This window comes from Carcharhinus amblyrhynchos, chromosome 2 (assembly GCF_965287045.1).
Source record: "Carcharhinus amblyrhynchos chromosome 2, sCarAmb.v2.hapA, whole genome shotgun sequence".
Taxonomy (NCBI): domain Eukaryota; kingdom Metazoa; phylum Chordata; class Chondrichthyes; order Carcharhiniformes; family Carcharhinidae; genus Carcharhinus; species Carcharhinus amblyrhynchos.
In genome coordinates this window covers 20,980,224-20,994,454 of record NC_137325.1, presented here as the reverse complement: position 1 = coordinate 20,994,454, position 14,231 = coordinate 20,980,224, and the positions used below count along the sequence as shown (strand labels likewise).

Sequence of the window (14,231 nt, the reverse complement as noted above, 5' to 3'; positions counted from 1 at the left end):
CACTATGCTACCATGCTGGGCTTCTTGCGATATTTCCAGTAATTTCTTCTCACCAAGACTCGTTTCCCCTGAAAATATTGTAAAGATAACGTTATAAGTTTGCTGATTTGTGAAGTTCAAGAAGGAGTTCTTCAAGCTCCATTCAATGGTGCTGTCAATGCCAGAGGGGCCCTCTTGCTGACTGGACAAGTCCTGGATGTGTCTCTTCCTCAGGGTTTTTATAGGGTAATCCAGAACCCCAAACTCCAGGTTTAATGGATCTTCCCTATATCTGGGAGTGGAATTTGGGGTGTGCTGTAACAGAGCCACCCGGGGAGGAAGATCAGAGGCTTTTGGTTCTGAGGGACTTACAAACTTATCAACCATAACGTTTAAGAAATGCTGAACTGTTTCAGATTGTTCTGTTTCCATTTGGGGTAAGTCATCAACAATGAAAGCTACGTCCAGGTTTACTGAAATAGGAATGGGGGAGGTGTCTCTTGGATAGTCATCATGTGGTTCACACACATCTGTAAAAGATTAGATGATCTTCATTTACTTTTGCGGAACAACATACTTCATGCGTGTCATTTTGTTTTAGCTTAGGGTTTTCAAACAAACAGGATTAACACTTTGAAAGAAGTAGGAAGATGGCAGGCCAAGCATTAGTGCCTTGCAACAGTCAAGTCTAGAGGTAAAACTACTTTAGCGCTTCAGCATAAGGTAACTGAGGTAGGGTCAGGAGGTATTTCTGATTGAGGAGAACGTGGTTAGAATCTCCTTCAGAGGGCAAACACAATATCACAATGAAGGTCTGTCTCAGTTTTAGGCAGTTTCCAGTTTTGACAATGGCTTAAGCAATCCTAATGTATAGTTGGAGGAAATTTCTGCCCATCTATTATTGCATGTCAGACAAGCAAGTGGAAATCCTGTGAGGTTCTGGTGAGATAGCATTGAACACTATAGGCATGTATCTGTAACCTGATTATTTTTGGATTGTTATTGGTGAGAAATAAGGATCCAGGAGAGATCCTTGAGGAGCCTAAAGGTGACAGTGAGGTAGTGGAAAGAATTTTAAGGAGAGGCTGGATAGATTGGGACTTCTTTCTCTGGAGCGTAGAAGGCTAAGTGGTGATATAATAGAGATCTACAAAATAATGGGAGGCACAGATCAGCTACATAGTCAACATCGTTTCCCAAACAGAGGGGAGTCTAAAACTAGAGGGTATAGACTTAAGATGAAAGGGGAGGGATAGGTCCATGGAGGCAATTTTTTTACACACATGATGATGAATAAGAACGTAAGAACATAAGAAATAGGAGCAGGAGTAGGCCATCTAGCCCTTCGAGCCTGCCCTGCCATTCAATAAGGTCATGGCTGATCTGAAGTGGATCAGTTCTACTTTCCTGCTTTCTCCCCATAACCCTTAATTCCCTTGTCTGTCAAAAACCTATCTACTCGTGACTTAAATATATTCAGCGAGGTAGCCTCCACCACTTCAACGGGCAAAGAATTCCAGAGATTCACCACCCTTTGAGTGAAGAAGTTCCTCCTCAACTCCGATCTAAACTGTCCCCCCCTTATCTTGAGGCTGTGTCCTCTAGTCCTGCTATCCTTTCTAAGCAGGAAGAATCTCTCTACCTCTACCCTATCCATCCCTTTTATTATCTTATACGTCTCTATAAGATCCCCCCTCATCCTTCTAAACTCCAGCGAGTACAGACCCAGTCTATTTAGTCTCTCTTCATAGTCCAACCCCCTCATCTCCGGTATCAGCCAAGTGGACCTCCTCTGCACTCCCTCCAAGGCCAAAATATCCTTGCGCAAGTGCGGCGATCAAAACTGCACACAGTACTCCAGCTGCGGCCTCACCAGTACCCTGTACAGTTGCAGCAAGACCTCCCTGCTTTTATATTCTATCCCCCTCGCTATAAAGGCCAGCATATCATTCGCCTTCTTGATGTCTGGAATGAGCTGCCAGAAGTAATAGTAGATGTGGGTACAATTTTGTTTTTTAAAAAGTGTTTAGACAGTTACATGGGTAAGATGGATATAGAGGGATATGGGCCAAACGCAGGCAATTAGGACTAGTTTAGTGGCTAAAAGAAAAGGGCAGCATGGGCAATTGGGCCAAAGGGTCTGTTTGCTTACTTTGACCCCGTAAGAGAAGGGATCGCAGATTATTCTTTAGTCACGATTCAGTAGTTGAGAATGGAACCAAATGACAGCAGTTTCACCCAGTTGGAGGAGGGAGGGGAGGCTTTGGGATGGTCCAATGTGTGAAAGGCTGCAGGTAGGTCAGAAGGGAATAGCTTATCATGGTCACAGTCTCAAAAAAATAAAATTTGTGACTTTGAAAAGGACTTTTAGTATTGCAGTAGTGTCTGAAACTTGATTTGAGTGACTTAAACATGGAATTGTAGGAAAATAATTGCATACATTAGACAGGCGACTGCACATTCAAGGACTTTAGAAAGGAAAGGACAGTAGGACTAGGGGGCACAGCCTCAAGATAAAGGGGGGCGGTTTAGAACGGAGTTGAGGAGGAACTTCTTCACTCAAAGGGTGGTGAATCTCTGGAATTCTCTGCCCGTTGAAGTGGTGGAGGCTGCCTCGCTGGGTATTTTTAAGATGCGGGTTGATGGGTTTTTGATAAGCGAGGGGATTAAGGGTTATGGGGAGAAGGCGGGAATGTGGAACTGAGACATGACAGATCAGCCATGATCTTATTGAATGGTGGGGCAGGCTCGAAGCGCTGGATGGCCTACTCCTGCTCCTATTTCTAATGTTCTTATGTTCTTATGAAAGGGAGATAACAGATGATGCCTTTGGAGAGCAGTCAAGGATGTATTTTTTGAATGGTGTAATGACAGCAAATCTGAAAGGGAAGTGGGGAACAGTGCCTGAGAAAAGGGAACTGTTAACAACATTAACTAACATGAAGTCCAGCTAGGGAAGCTGGATAGTCAACAGTTTGGACTGAATAGGGTTGAGGAAGAAAGAGATCGGTCTCATCAAGAAGATGAGCTCGGAAAGAACAAGGCAGGAGATGGAACAGAATCCAGAGGAAGATGGGGTTCAGGGTGATAAGGCTGTGGCAAACATTAGGACAAGTTTGGCCCATGGATTAGGGGAAATGAGGGGAGTGGCAGAGGCAGCTGAATTGATGGTCTTGATCCTTGCGACAATAAGGTCCACGAGCTGCTCTCAGTGAATGGTCTTTACACAATTTGTAGTTTTAGCGATGGAGAACAAAACCCGATAATCCTTTTGTGTGATCCAGCCAAATTTGCTGATCCATAGAGTCCATAGAATCCCTAGAGTTCAGAAGAAGACCATTTGGCCCATCGAGTCTACACTGACCACAATACCACCTATTCCCGTAACCCCACATATTTACCCTGCTAATCCACTAACCCTAAGGAATAATTTATCATGGCCAATTAACCTAACCGCACATCTTTGGAATATGGGTGGAAACCAGAGAGCACCCGGAGGAAACCCACGAAGACACAGGGAGAACATGCAAACTCCACACAGACAGCGACCCAAGGCGTAATTGAATCCAGATCCCTGGTGCTGTGAGACAACAATGCTAACCACTGTGCCACTGTACTGCCCTGCCCATATGGATGGTTAAACCAGTCAGTCAATGCCAAAATTTTGGGCACGGGGATTTTAATGCATCATGTAACCAGGAAGACAATTCAGCTGGAAGAATTTTATTACATCACATTAATAAATCAGGAATCATGCTATCACACAGTGTGCTTAAGTAGACTTGGCTAACAGGTCTTGAGATGTTCACTGTTGTCATGGCAGCAGGGGAGGCAATGGCCTAGTGGTATTATCACTAGACTATCAGCCTGATTTTACCAACAAGTTGCACTTGTTTTCAAGCGCGCAAACTTGGTAAAGTCGGGCACGAGACAAGTAGCATGATCCGCACCCACCTCCATGTCGGTTCCCCCTTTACCGAGGGCCAAAAATGGCTGCCATCGGAACCGCGCCCGAAATGGGCACAATGTCAATTTAAATGCATGAATGGGCTGCACGCCCAGACTTACTAGCACTTCCCCCTTTACCACCTTGTTTGGGCATCCAGATTCAGCGCAAAACAGATGTGGTCCACAAAGGTCCAATTCAGGTGCTCCAGCTTCTGAGGAGGTAAGTTCCGAGCTTTCGACAGCTCTCTGACTCAGATCGGTGAGGGGCAGAGGAGAGGTGGAGGAGGGAGACAGATCACATGGCTCTCTGGTGGTGGGGGGTGAAAAGAAGCAGGTCAGATTGCTCTCTGACTAAGATCGGGAGATGGGGGTGGGGGTGGAGGTTGGGGCAGCAGCGTCTGCTGCCATTTTGCATATAATTGGTGGGGATGGGAGGGAGGGGCTCATGATCGGTCTGGGTAGTGGAGGGGGTAGGGGGATAAGGGGGTCAATTATATTGTGGGGATGGGGCAAGTCTGTGGGGGCCGGCGGGGTGGGGGGAGGCATTATCCAGCCCGGGAGCAATGTGCCAGGGGAACGCTTCTCTATCTTTTTCTTACTGCGCATGCACAGTTGGAGGCACTAATCGGAGCTGCAGGGTTTTGGGCACAATGAGCCCCACCCACGGGCTTCTGCAGTGTTATTCAGGATCGCTGCTATTTTTTTCAGCCAGAGTGTGTGGGGGGGGCACCTGGGAAAGTCGGATCTGAAACACTCCCAGTTTCAAGTCCGTCCAACACTTAGAATGAAAATGGTAAAATAAGGCCCTATGAATCCAGAAGCTTAGCTAATGTTCTGGGAACTGGATTTGAATCCCGTCACAGGATGGTGGAATTTAAATTCAATAAAATATATCTGGAATTAAGAGGCTACTGATGACCGTGACACCATCGTTGGAAAAAACCCATCTGCTTCACTAATGTCCTTTAGAGAGGGAAATCTGCCATCCTTAGCCAATCTGGCCTACATGTGACTCCAGAGCCACAGCAACATGGTTGACCTTTAACTGCCCTTGGGTGACTAAGGATGGGCAATAAATCCTCGCCAGCCCGTGACACCCATGAATGAATAAAAAAGCATGCAACCACCGTTATTGTGCAAAAGAATGAGGAAAATCCAAATTTAGAAACTATTTAAAACAAAACATTCAGATTTGTAAATATAACAGTTGTAGTTTCAGTAACAAAAACACAAAAAGAGTGAAAATGGGGAGAGTGATTCATGCGACAGTTAACACGGCTTTGGCCATAAGCATTTTCAACATCATCTAACTGGAAAATATTTTTCTAGGCAGGATGCCTACTGGAACATTCTTTAAGTATGCAAATCAGGTTCCAGTGAAGCCACCTGGGTTATTTTAACCACCAGTCTGAGCAGGGAAGTGGCTGTTTCTTTGTAATGATGGTGAATGCTGACAGCACCTATCCACACAAATGACCAAGATCCATGTGGGGCAGTTACTTTAGTATCAAGCACATGAATAACTTGTCCTTAATGGTCTTGTGGAATTTAAATTTAATTCATGAACAAAAAATCTGGAATTGAAAACTAGTCTTAGTTTCATGGTCACCATTATTGATACTGATGGTTGCAGAAACCCATTCAGTTCACTAATGCCCCTTAAGGAAGGAAATCTGCCATCCTTACCTGGTCTGACCTACATGTGATTCCTGATCCACAGCAGTTGACTCTCAAATGTCCTCTGAAATGGCCTAGCAAGCCACTCAGTTCAAATTCTGGCCTTGTCAGCAATGCCCACATTCCATGAAAGAAAAATTAATTTCAAATTTATCAATTATATTTAAATTCCATCTGTTTTGGTGTTGGAATTTGAATCCTTGTCCCCAGATCATTAACTGAGGCCTCTGGATTACTGTCCAAATACATTACCTCCAAATACAAACTCCCCAAAAATATCACCATAGTTAGCGCTTCAAAAACCTAGCAAAGTGCAGCGTCGAATATTAGGCTGTTCCTGCAGGTACCCTTCCAAATGATTAAAAATTCCAAATATATCTCAGCAAAAAATTAGTTTTCATTCATAGATTAAAGCTTGCGATGTTTTTTACACATTCCTCTCTTCAAACATTTACAGTTTAGCATTGCAAACTATAAAATTCAACAGGTGTATAATATGCACTGTCTGAATCTTCTGAAGAGTTTGGTACCAATTAAGTTCTTGACATGACTTTAGGGACCCAAGGCCAGTTGTTATTGTTACCTTAATCTTTAAACAATTCATTTAGTTCCTGGTTGGAAGATATATAACATACTAATTATACTATTTGCAATAAACTTCCTGTAGGGAATATTTAACTTTCAGAATACTTCAGTTCACACTCTCGTGCCTAAGCAATTTATATCAGAGGACTGATCTTTGACTTGTATTTTAGCAGCTGGCAAATGAAGTCAATTGGCCACTTGCAAATGAATTCCTGTGGAGAGCCGAAATATTTTAACGATTGGCCATCATTTGATTGTGATTGGCCAGCTACCCCCGCATTCTCCAATGGGACACTTTCTGACAAGAATCTGACCTAACCAGGGTGGATTATCCAGCCAGCCCAGCTCCTATTCAAGATAGGTTGTGAAATGTGCTTCTCTTTTGTGTGGCTGGAGTTTACAAGGTCCCCAGTTTTCAGTGACACAGGAACATTGGAGGAGGTCAGAGCTGAGATTGATCCGCAAAGGAGGAAAAAGAGACAGATTCTACCACAAAGGAAGATGTCACAAAGGGTAAATAATGCTGGCATATTAACTCTCGGTACAGTGCAGAAGAAAGTGCAACAACCTCCTCAGTCAAGGCATGAATCACTTTATATCCCAATGCATTCTGTGCATCACTCCCTTCCCCCCAGTACTCCAATAACTATTGCACACCGAACCACCCTTCTTGTATAGTCACCCTCAATAGCTGTCAAACATAGAGCTGTCTGCTGTCACTTGGTTGCAAATCCTGTTCATTGCTTTCACATATCACAATGCTGCCACTTTCTTCACTGATTCCAAATGAAACATGTGGGTGGCACAGTGGTTAGCACTGCTAGCTCACAGCACCAGGGACCCGGGTTCGATTCTCGGCTTGGGTCACTGTCTGAGTGGCTTTTGCAATCCTTCCCGTGTCTGTGTGGGTTTCCTCTGGGTGCTCCGGTTTCCTCCCACATTCTGAAAGACGTGCTGGTTCGGTGCATTGGCCATGCTAAATTCTCCCTCAGCATACCCAAACAGGCACCGGAATGTGGGATTTTCACAGTAACTTCATTGCAGTGTTAATGTAAGACTACTTGTGAAACTAATAAATAAACTTATTTATCATTTGTTACCCCAAAATATGGAAATATTATGAATTATTCCTAAAATAATGCCTCTCCATTGCTCAGCAAGGTATTGCATTGTACCTGAGCAGCCAGCAGCAGATGCGACAACACCAAGAGTTGCAGAATAACATCATGGGCAGATATCTCTTCTCAAGAAGCTCCTCATATAATGTTAATTTTGTTGAGGTTATGTGGAGGAAAAGACAGTCTGAATGGCAGTTGCAGAGCTTTTTATTGAAGTCAAAGAAAAAAAATCATTGCAGCTGAAGCAAATGTGTAACAGAAACTGAGAGAGAAAGCAGATGTTGAAAGCCAAGTCCCCTCATCACAGTACTGCATACATCATGTTTCAATTAAATGAGGCTGTCTTTGTTACCTGTGACGTTCTCTTCGTGTCCTGAATCAGAGTCTACTTGCCAAAAGACTTGTAACAAAGAGCATGGGTCAAGTTATAAATGTTTAGACATGCAGCTGTTCAAGCCTCACGCACCAAAGGCACAGCTCTCATACTCTGGAAACTGTAATAACACATGCATGGTTTTAAATAGCCAATTAGTCTGCCCAAATGAAAACACATTTACCGATGGTTAATTATTGTTGACTTTTTCCTCAGCAACTTCTCCATCCCTCATTCCCCTTCCTTTCCTGAAGTTGTTAACTCCCAGTTCGACAGTCACCCCAGTGGCCATTACTTCTGTCTGTTCTTCAACAGTCAGTGTATCGGGCTATTCCAATACAGAGGTTTTCACAATTAAGTATGTTTTTTTCCCTCTCCAAGCAACGACACAAGCAGACATTCCACAAAAAGTACATTGACGTAATAGTGGATGGATTCCTGGCTGACTTCCCTCTCCAAGGCAAAGAAATCAAGGGCCTAAATACTGAATAGCCCTCAATGTTTCATTCCCAACCTTGGAGCCATGTCTCCGTAATGCCAACTATGTTAAATCCCTTTACATCCATCTGTGCAACACACAGTAAAAAGTAGTAGGAACCAAACAAGGAATATTAAAAGGACTAGCGTTCAGGTTTTGTACCTGATTGCTCAGAGCATTCAAAATTAATGAATGAATTAGATGCACAGATATATGTAAAGAGGTATGATATAACTGGCATTATGGAGACAATGGCCCCAAGGTGACCAAGAATGAGAACTAAACATTGAGGGTTATTCAGTGTTTAGAAAGGGCAGACAAAAAGGAAAGGGGGGTGGAGTTACATTGATGATTAAAAAAGATGTTGTTACAAGATTGAGGGAAGATATTAGCACAAACAATGTGGAATCGGTATGGGTCGAGTTAAGAAACAACATGGGGCAAAAAACATTCATGGGTATGGTATACAGACCACCAAGCTGTCCTGGTAATGTTGGGAATAGCATTAGACAGGAAATCAGAGATGTATGTAATGAAGAAGGCAAGTTGGCCTTCATATCAAGAGGATCTGAGTATAAGAATGGGGATGTTTTGATGCAATTGTATAGGGCATTGATGACACCACATCTGGAATATTATGTGCAGTTTTGGTGTCCTTATCTGAGGCAGGATGTTTTGCTTTGAGGGAGCAAAGGTTTACAGGCCTGATTCCTGTGATGTTAGGACTGTTCATATTATATTCATTGGACTTCAGAAGAGTGAGAGGGGATCTCATTGAAACTTATAAAATTCTGACAGGGTTAGACAGGGTAGATTCAGGGTTAGACAGGGTAGAATGAATGTTCACAATGGTGGCAGAGTCCAGAACTAGAGCTGATAGTTTGAGTATAAGGGATAAACCTTTTAGGACTCAGGTGAGAAGAAATACCTTCACTCAGAGAGTGTGAATCTGTGGGATTCACTATCACAGCGAGTAATTGAGGCCAAAATATTGTGTGATTTCAAGAAGGAATTAGATATAACTCTTGGGGCTAAAGGGATCAAGGGATTTGGTGGGGGGAGCAGGATCAGGATATTAAATCTGATGATCAGCCACGATCATAATGAATGGTGGAGCAGGCTTAAAGGGCCGAATGGCCTACTCCTGCTTCTATTTTCTACATATGTTTCTGAAAGGAGGCAAACCTCTACCAAAGTCTGAGCTACAAATGGAATGCTTGCAATCCAGATTTGAGATCCCCTGGCTCAGCTGCTCATTGTCCAGGACCACAGATCCCTTAGACCTATTCATTCTGATACAGTTGTCTCCCAAATGTCCACTTAAAACCTATTATATGTACGTTAGAACAGGAGCCTTTCCTAGCGCGATTTGAGGCATGAGGCTTCACATTCCTCCTGGGTGTCAAACCGATTCTCGTTTCCTCCGCATCCGCTGTACCAGAAGCGTAAGCAGCTCTGCTGCACTTGGTCAAAGTACCATTTCACAACATAATTCTGGCATGTTCCTCCATCCCGACTGAGCAAGCATACATCTGGAAGTGAATAAGGAATCAAATTAACTAAATTTGTTATCCCAGATGAATTGCCAAATTCATAATGGTTTGTATTATACGGTCAATTTAAACTTGACAATAAATTTTTTGTGGCTTTTTGTCCATTTGGAAATGTGCAGTAACTAAGAAATCTGAAACCAATTTCTGTAAGGGATCTGGGATCCATGTTAACTTGACTGAAGTATTCTTACGGAGGCACTTAACTAGGGAGTGCGAGTTAGAATATTTAATTCAATAACAAATCGTGAACAGAATGTGAAGAGACAATAAAGATGGGATTAGAGGTGAGTGAAAGTAAAAGATAAAAACAAAGAAAAAAGCTAAACAGTATGTACTTTTTCTTAATCTCCAATGTTCATTGGGAAGAATGTGGCATAGTGGTAACGTTACTGGACTATTAATCCAGAGGCCCAGGCCCTTGGACTGGGAACTAAGATTCAAATCGTCCATGTTGCCTAATAGAGTTTGAATACAATTAATAATCATAGAATCCTACAGTGCAGAAGGAGGCCATTTGGCCCATCGAGTCTGCACCGACCACAATCCCACACAGGCCCTGTCCCCACAACCCCATGCATTTATCCTAGCTAGTCCCCCTGACACTAAAGGGCAATTTAGCATGGCCAATCCACCTAACCCGCTCATCTTTGGACTGTGGGAGGAAACCAGAGCACCCGGAGGGAATGTGAGCATCGCTGGCTGCTCCAGCAGGCATTGCCCACCCCAACTGAATGCCTGCTCAGGCTATTTCAGAGGGCAACCACATTGTTATGGCTCTGCAGTCACATGTAGGCCAGACCAGGTAAGGATGGCAGATTTCCTTCCCTAAAGGACATTGGTGAAGCAGATAGATTTTCTTACAACAGCAGCATCATGATCAACATGAGACTATCAGTTCCAGGTTTTTATTGAGTTTGAATTTCACCATCGGCCATCATGGGATTCAACTCCAGGTCCTCAGAAAATTACCCTGGATCTGTGGATTACTAGCCCAGTGACGGTACCACTATGTCATCGCCTCCCCTTAAGGTAGTGCTGAGCTACCTTCCTGAACTACTGCAATCCACGTGGCGTAGGCACACTCACAGTGCTGTTAGGGAGGGATTTTCAAGGCTTTGACCCAGTGACAGTGAAGGAACGGCAATATATTTCCAAGTCAGGATGGTGTGGTGACTATTGTAATATAGGAAATGTGGCAGTCAATTTGCACACAGCAATCTCCCACAAGGAACCGTGCAACAAATAAACAAATCATCTGTTTTCAGTGTTATTTGAAGGATAAATACTGGCCAGGACACCAGGGAAAACTTCCCAGCCCCTCATCAAAATGCTGTTATTGGATATTCTACGTCCACATAAAAGGGTAGACATAGGGCCTGATTTCGCCATTCAGGCACAAAAACTTGGTAGAGTCGGGCATGAGGCAATTAATGCAATCAGTGCCCATGTCCTCGCAGGTACCCACTTTGCCAAGGCCCGAAAATAGGTGCAATGGCGATTTAAATGCATTTGCATGCATTTAAATTGAATTAATGGGCTGACCGCCCAAGTTTATCAGCATTTCCCCCTTTACCATCATGTTTGCCCATCCAGATTTGGCGCAAAACAGACATGCTCGGCAAAGGTCTGTTTCGGGCACTCCAGCTTCTAAAGAGGTAAGTTCAGAGTTTCCAACTTCTCTCTAACTCAGATCGGTGGTGGAGGGGGGAGGGAGGTGGGCCAGATCATTCTCTGGTGAAGGGGGAGAGGGAGGAGGAGGTGGATCAGATGTATCTCTAGTGGGTAGGGAGAAGGGGGGGAGGCCCGATTGTTCTCTGGTTGGGGGAGGGAGGTAGGCCACTTGGATCTCTGGTGGGGGGACGGGGCGGAGGGATGGGGCAAGGGAGACGGCTGCCATTCTGTGGGTGATCAGTGGGGGGAATGGGGGGCAGGGAGTCACAATCAGTCTGGGTAGCGGGGAAGAGCTGAGTGGATAAGGGAAACAGTTATGTTGTGGGGGTAGGGCGACATTTGTGGGGGTCATCGCATCCGCTTTTTGTTCCTGGGCCACTTTATCCACTTTTTGTGGCCTGGGAGCAATGTGACAGGGGCGCATTTATCAATTTTATTTTTCACTGCACACGCGCAGTTCAAAGCTCCAATCGGAGCTGCAGTGTTTCGGGTGTGATAAGCCCCGCCCACAGCGCGATTCAGGCTCCCAATTTTTCTTTTCAGGCTAAGTGCGTGTGGGGGTGCCTGAGAACAGTTTTCCAAGTCAGATCTGAATTGCACCCAGATTCGGCACTTAGAATTAAAATGGTAAAATTGGGCCCATAGTCTGAATTTAACAAATCGTTCAAAAGACAACAGATCAGCACTCCCTCAGCATATCATCTCAATCTATATTTTGTTCTCAAGTATTTGGAGTAGGTCTTGATTTCAGATCTTTCTGACTCAAAGTTAAAGAGAACTACTGTTTACAAATCAAATCTGATTTTCGTCAAAACATTGGAGGAATCCCTGAGAAAATAAATTAATGATAGTCCAAAGGAAGTCACTTAGACCCTCTTTGTGAGGGAGGCTCTCCAAAGCCTTAGACAGCTACTCCTGATGACATGAAGTCCCTTCTGGGTCCGCCCAATTTATCCCATACATACACGCATGCAATATGTTTCCAACATCACTGACGCTGCAACATTGGGGGGTGACACTGGTGTCAAGATGGCACAGTGGTTAGCACTGCTGCCTCACAATGCCAGGGACCCGGGTTCAATTCCGGTCTTAGGTGACTGTGTGGATTTCACACATTCTCGTCATGCCTGAGCGAGTTTCCAAAAATATGCAAGTTAGGTGGATTAGCCATGCAAATGGCCCCTTAGTGTCCCAAGATGTGCAGGTTATTAGTTATTAGTAGGTTATTAGTCATGATAAATACGTGGAGTCACAAAGATAGCGTGGGGAAAAGTGCCCGGTTAAAAAACTCCGTCAGAGAGTGAGTGCAGATTCGATGGGTCGAATGGCCTCTTCTGCACTGTAGGGATTCAATGATTCAATGACACATGCCAGAATAGCAAAGTCTTACTTTGCAGTATTTGGGGTGTTTGTGTAAGTGAAGTTATATCAATATCATTTTCTAATATCAGAACTGTACTCAGACACAGGAAACGGGTTTAAACTCTTTCAGGAAAATGACTAAGAAATGTCACATTGAGCCTACCACTCTTCATAACTGTTGCACTCTCGAGATTTGTTTCCCCTGTAAAGATTGCCTCTTCTTCAAATTCTTCTTCCTCCTCCTCCTCCTCCTCCTCCTCCTCCTCTTCAAATTCTTCTTCTTCCTCCTCCTCCTCCTCCTCCTCCTCTTCAAATTCTTCCTGCTCTTCAAATTCTTGGGTTCCTGGTACCCTTATTTTTGCTCTGTAAAGAAGTGCAAGTTAAAGGCATCTTCATGCAAATCAACAAAATATATATTCGAAACATAATCAGGTGTGTCCAAAAAAGGCATTGCCTTTGAAAACATACACTGTTGGAGACGGAGTTGTTACTTCCAGCCTAGGCGCTTCAAATACATCCCCTGACATTCTCTGACATTCCCTCTGTAAAACTGGAGATGGGTATCTGTTGATTCTAACTGTAAGAAGGAAATTGCTGTTAAAAACACTAAGTAACACACCACACACTTCAAAGATGTCAAAAATTATTTCTGCGTGTGTCAAAAACAAGCAGTGACAATGTCATAACCTCACTAAATTTCAGCCGCTAATTTTCTTTTTGTTTTTGAACGTCATTGACAGCGAAACAAAAAGATTCCATGGAGTTTGTGAAACATTCTTCCTGAACATTTATACATGATCTTACAGGAAGATCTGCAGATACCTCAGAATAACAGACTTCCAAAAGTCATTCAAAGTAGCAGTGCAGTAGTAGGAGGGCGATTTAATTCCACAGGTCGGCAAAATACTGGCAAGGCCAACATGAGTGCAGTATTACCTGCACTGTCGCAAACTTGGGCTGAAAATGATCAGTTCAGAATTGAAGATTAGGTGGTGATCTAATTGAGATGTTTAAGACAATTAAAGCATTCAATACTCTAGATTTGAGAGACCATATTCTTTCCAAGGAAGTCCAGAACAAAAAATTAGAGCTAGATTATTTAGAGATGATGTCCTAGAATCCCTACAGATTAGAATAAGGCCATTCAACCCATCAAGCCTGCACCGACAACAATCCTAGCCAGGCCTTATCCCTATAACCCCAGATATTTACTCCACTAATGTCGCTGACACTAGGGGCAATTTAGCGTGACCAATCCACCTAACCTGCACAACCTTGAACTGTGGGAGGAAATCAGAACACCTGGAGGAAATCCACACAGACACAGGGAGAATGTACAAATTCCACACAGACATTCCCCCAAGGCCAGAATTGAACCCGGGTCCCTAGCTCCATGAGGCAGCAGTGCTAACCACTTTGCCACCGTGCAACCCACTAAAGAAAAAACACTTCTGCACAAAAGGGATGTGAAAATCTAGAACTTTCTC

At 43.8% G+C, this 14,231-nt stretch overlaps 1 protein-coding gene across 1 annotated transcript in view; it reads right to left on the bottom strand.

Moving 5' to 3' along the window:
- Window positions 1-9,517: 9,517 nt before the first annotated feature.
- Window positions 9,518-14,231, bottom strand: part of LOC145357551 (collagen alpha-6(VI) chain-like) — a 115,272-nt gene continuing 110,558 nt past the window's right edge. Inside the window, exons 37-38 of the mRNA XM_080211025.1 lie at window positions 13,199-13,321; window positions 9,518-9,690 (exon numbers count right to left, since the gene is read on the bottom strand). Of these exons, the coding sequence (XP_080067151.1) occupies window positions 9,518-9,690; window positions 13,199-13,321 (296 nt within the window). The remainder of the gene's footprint in view (window positions 9,691-13,198; window positions 13,322-14,231) is intronic.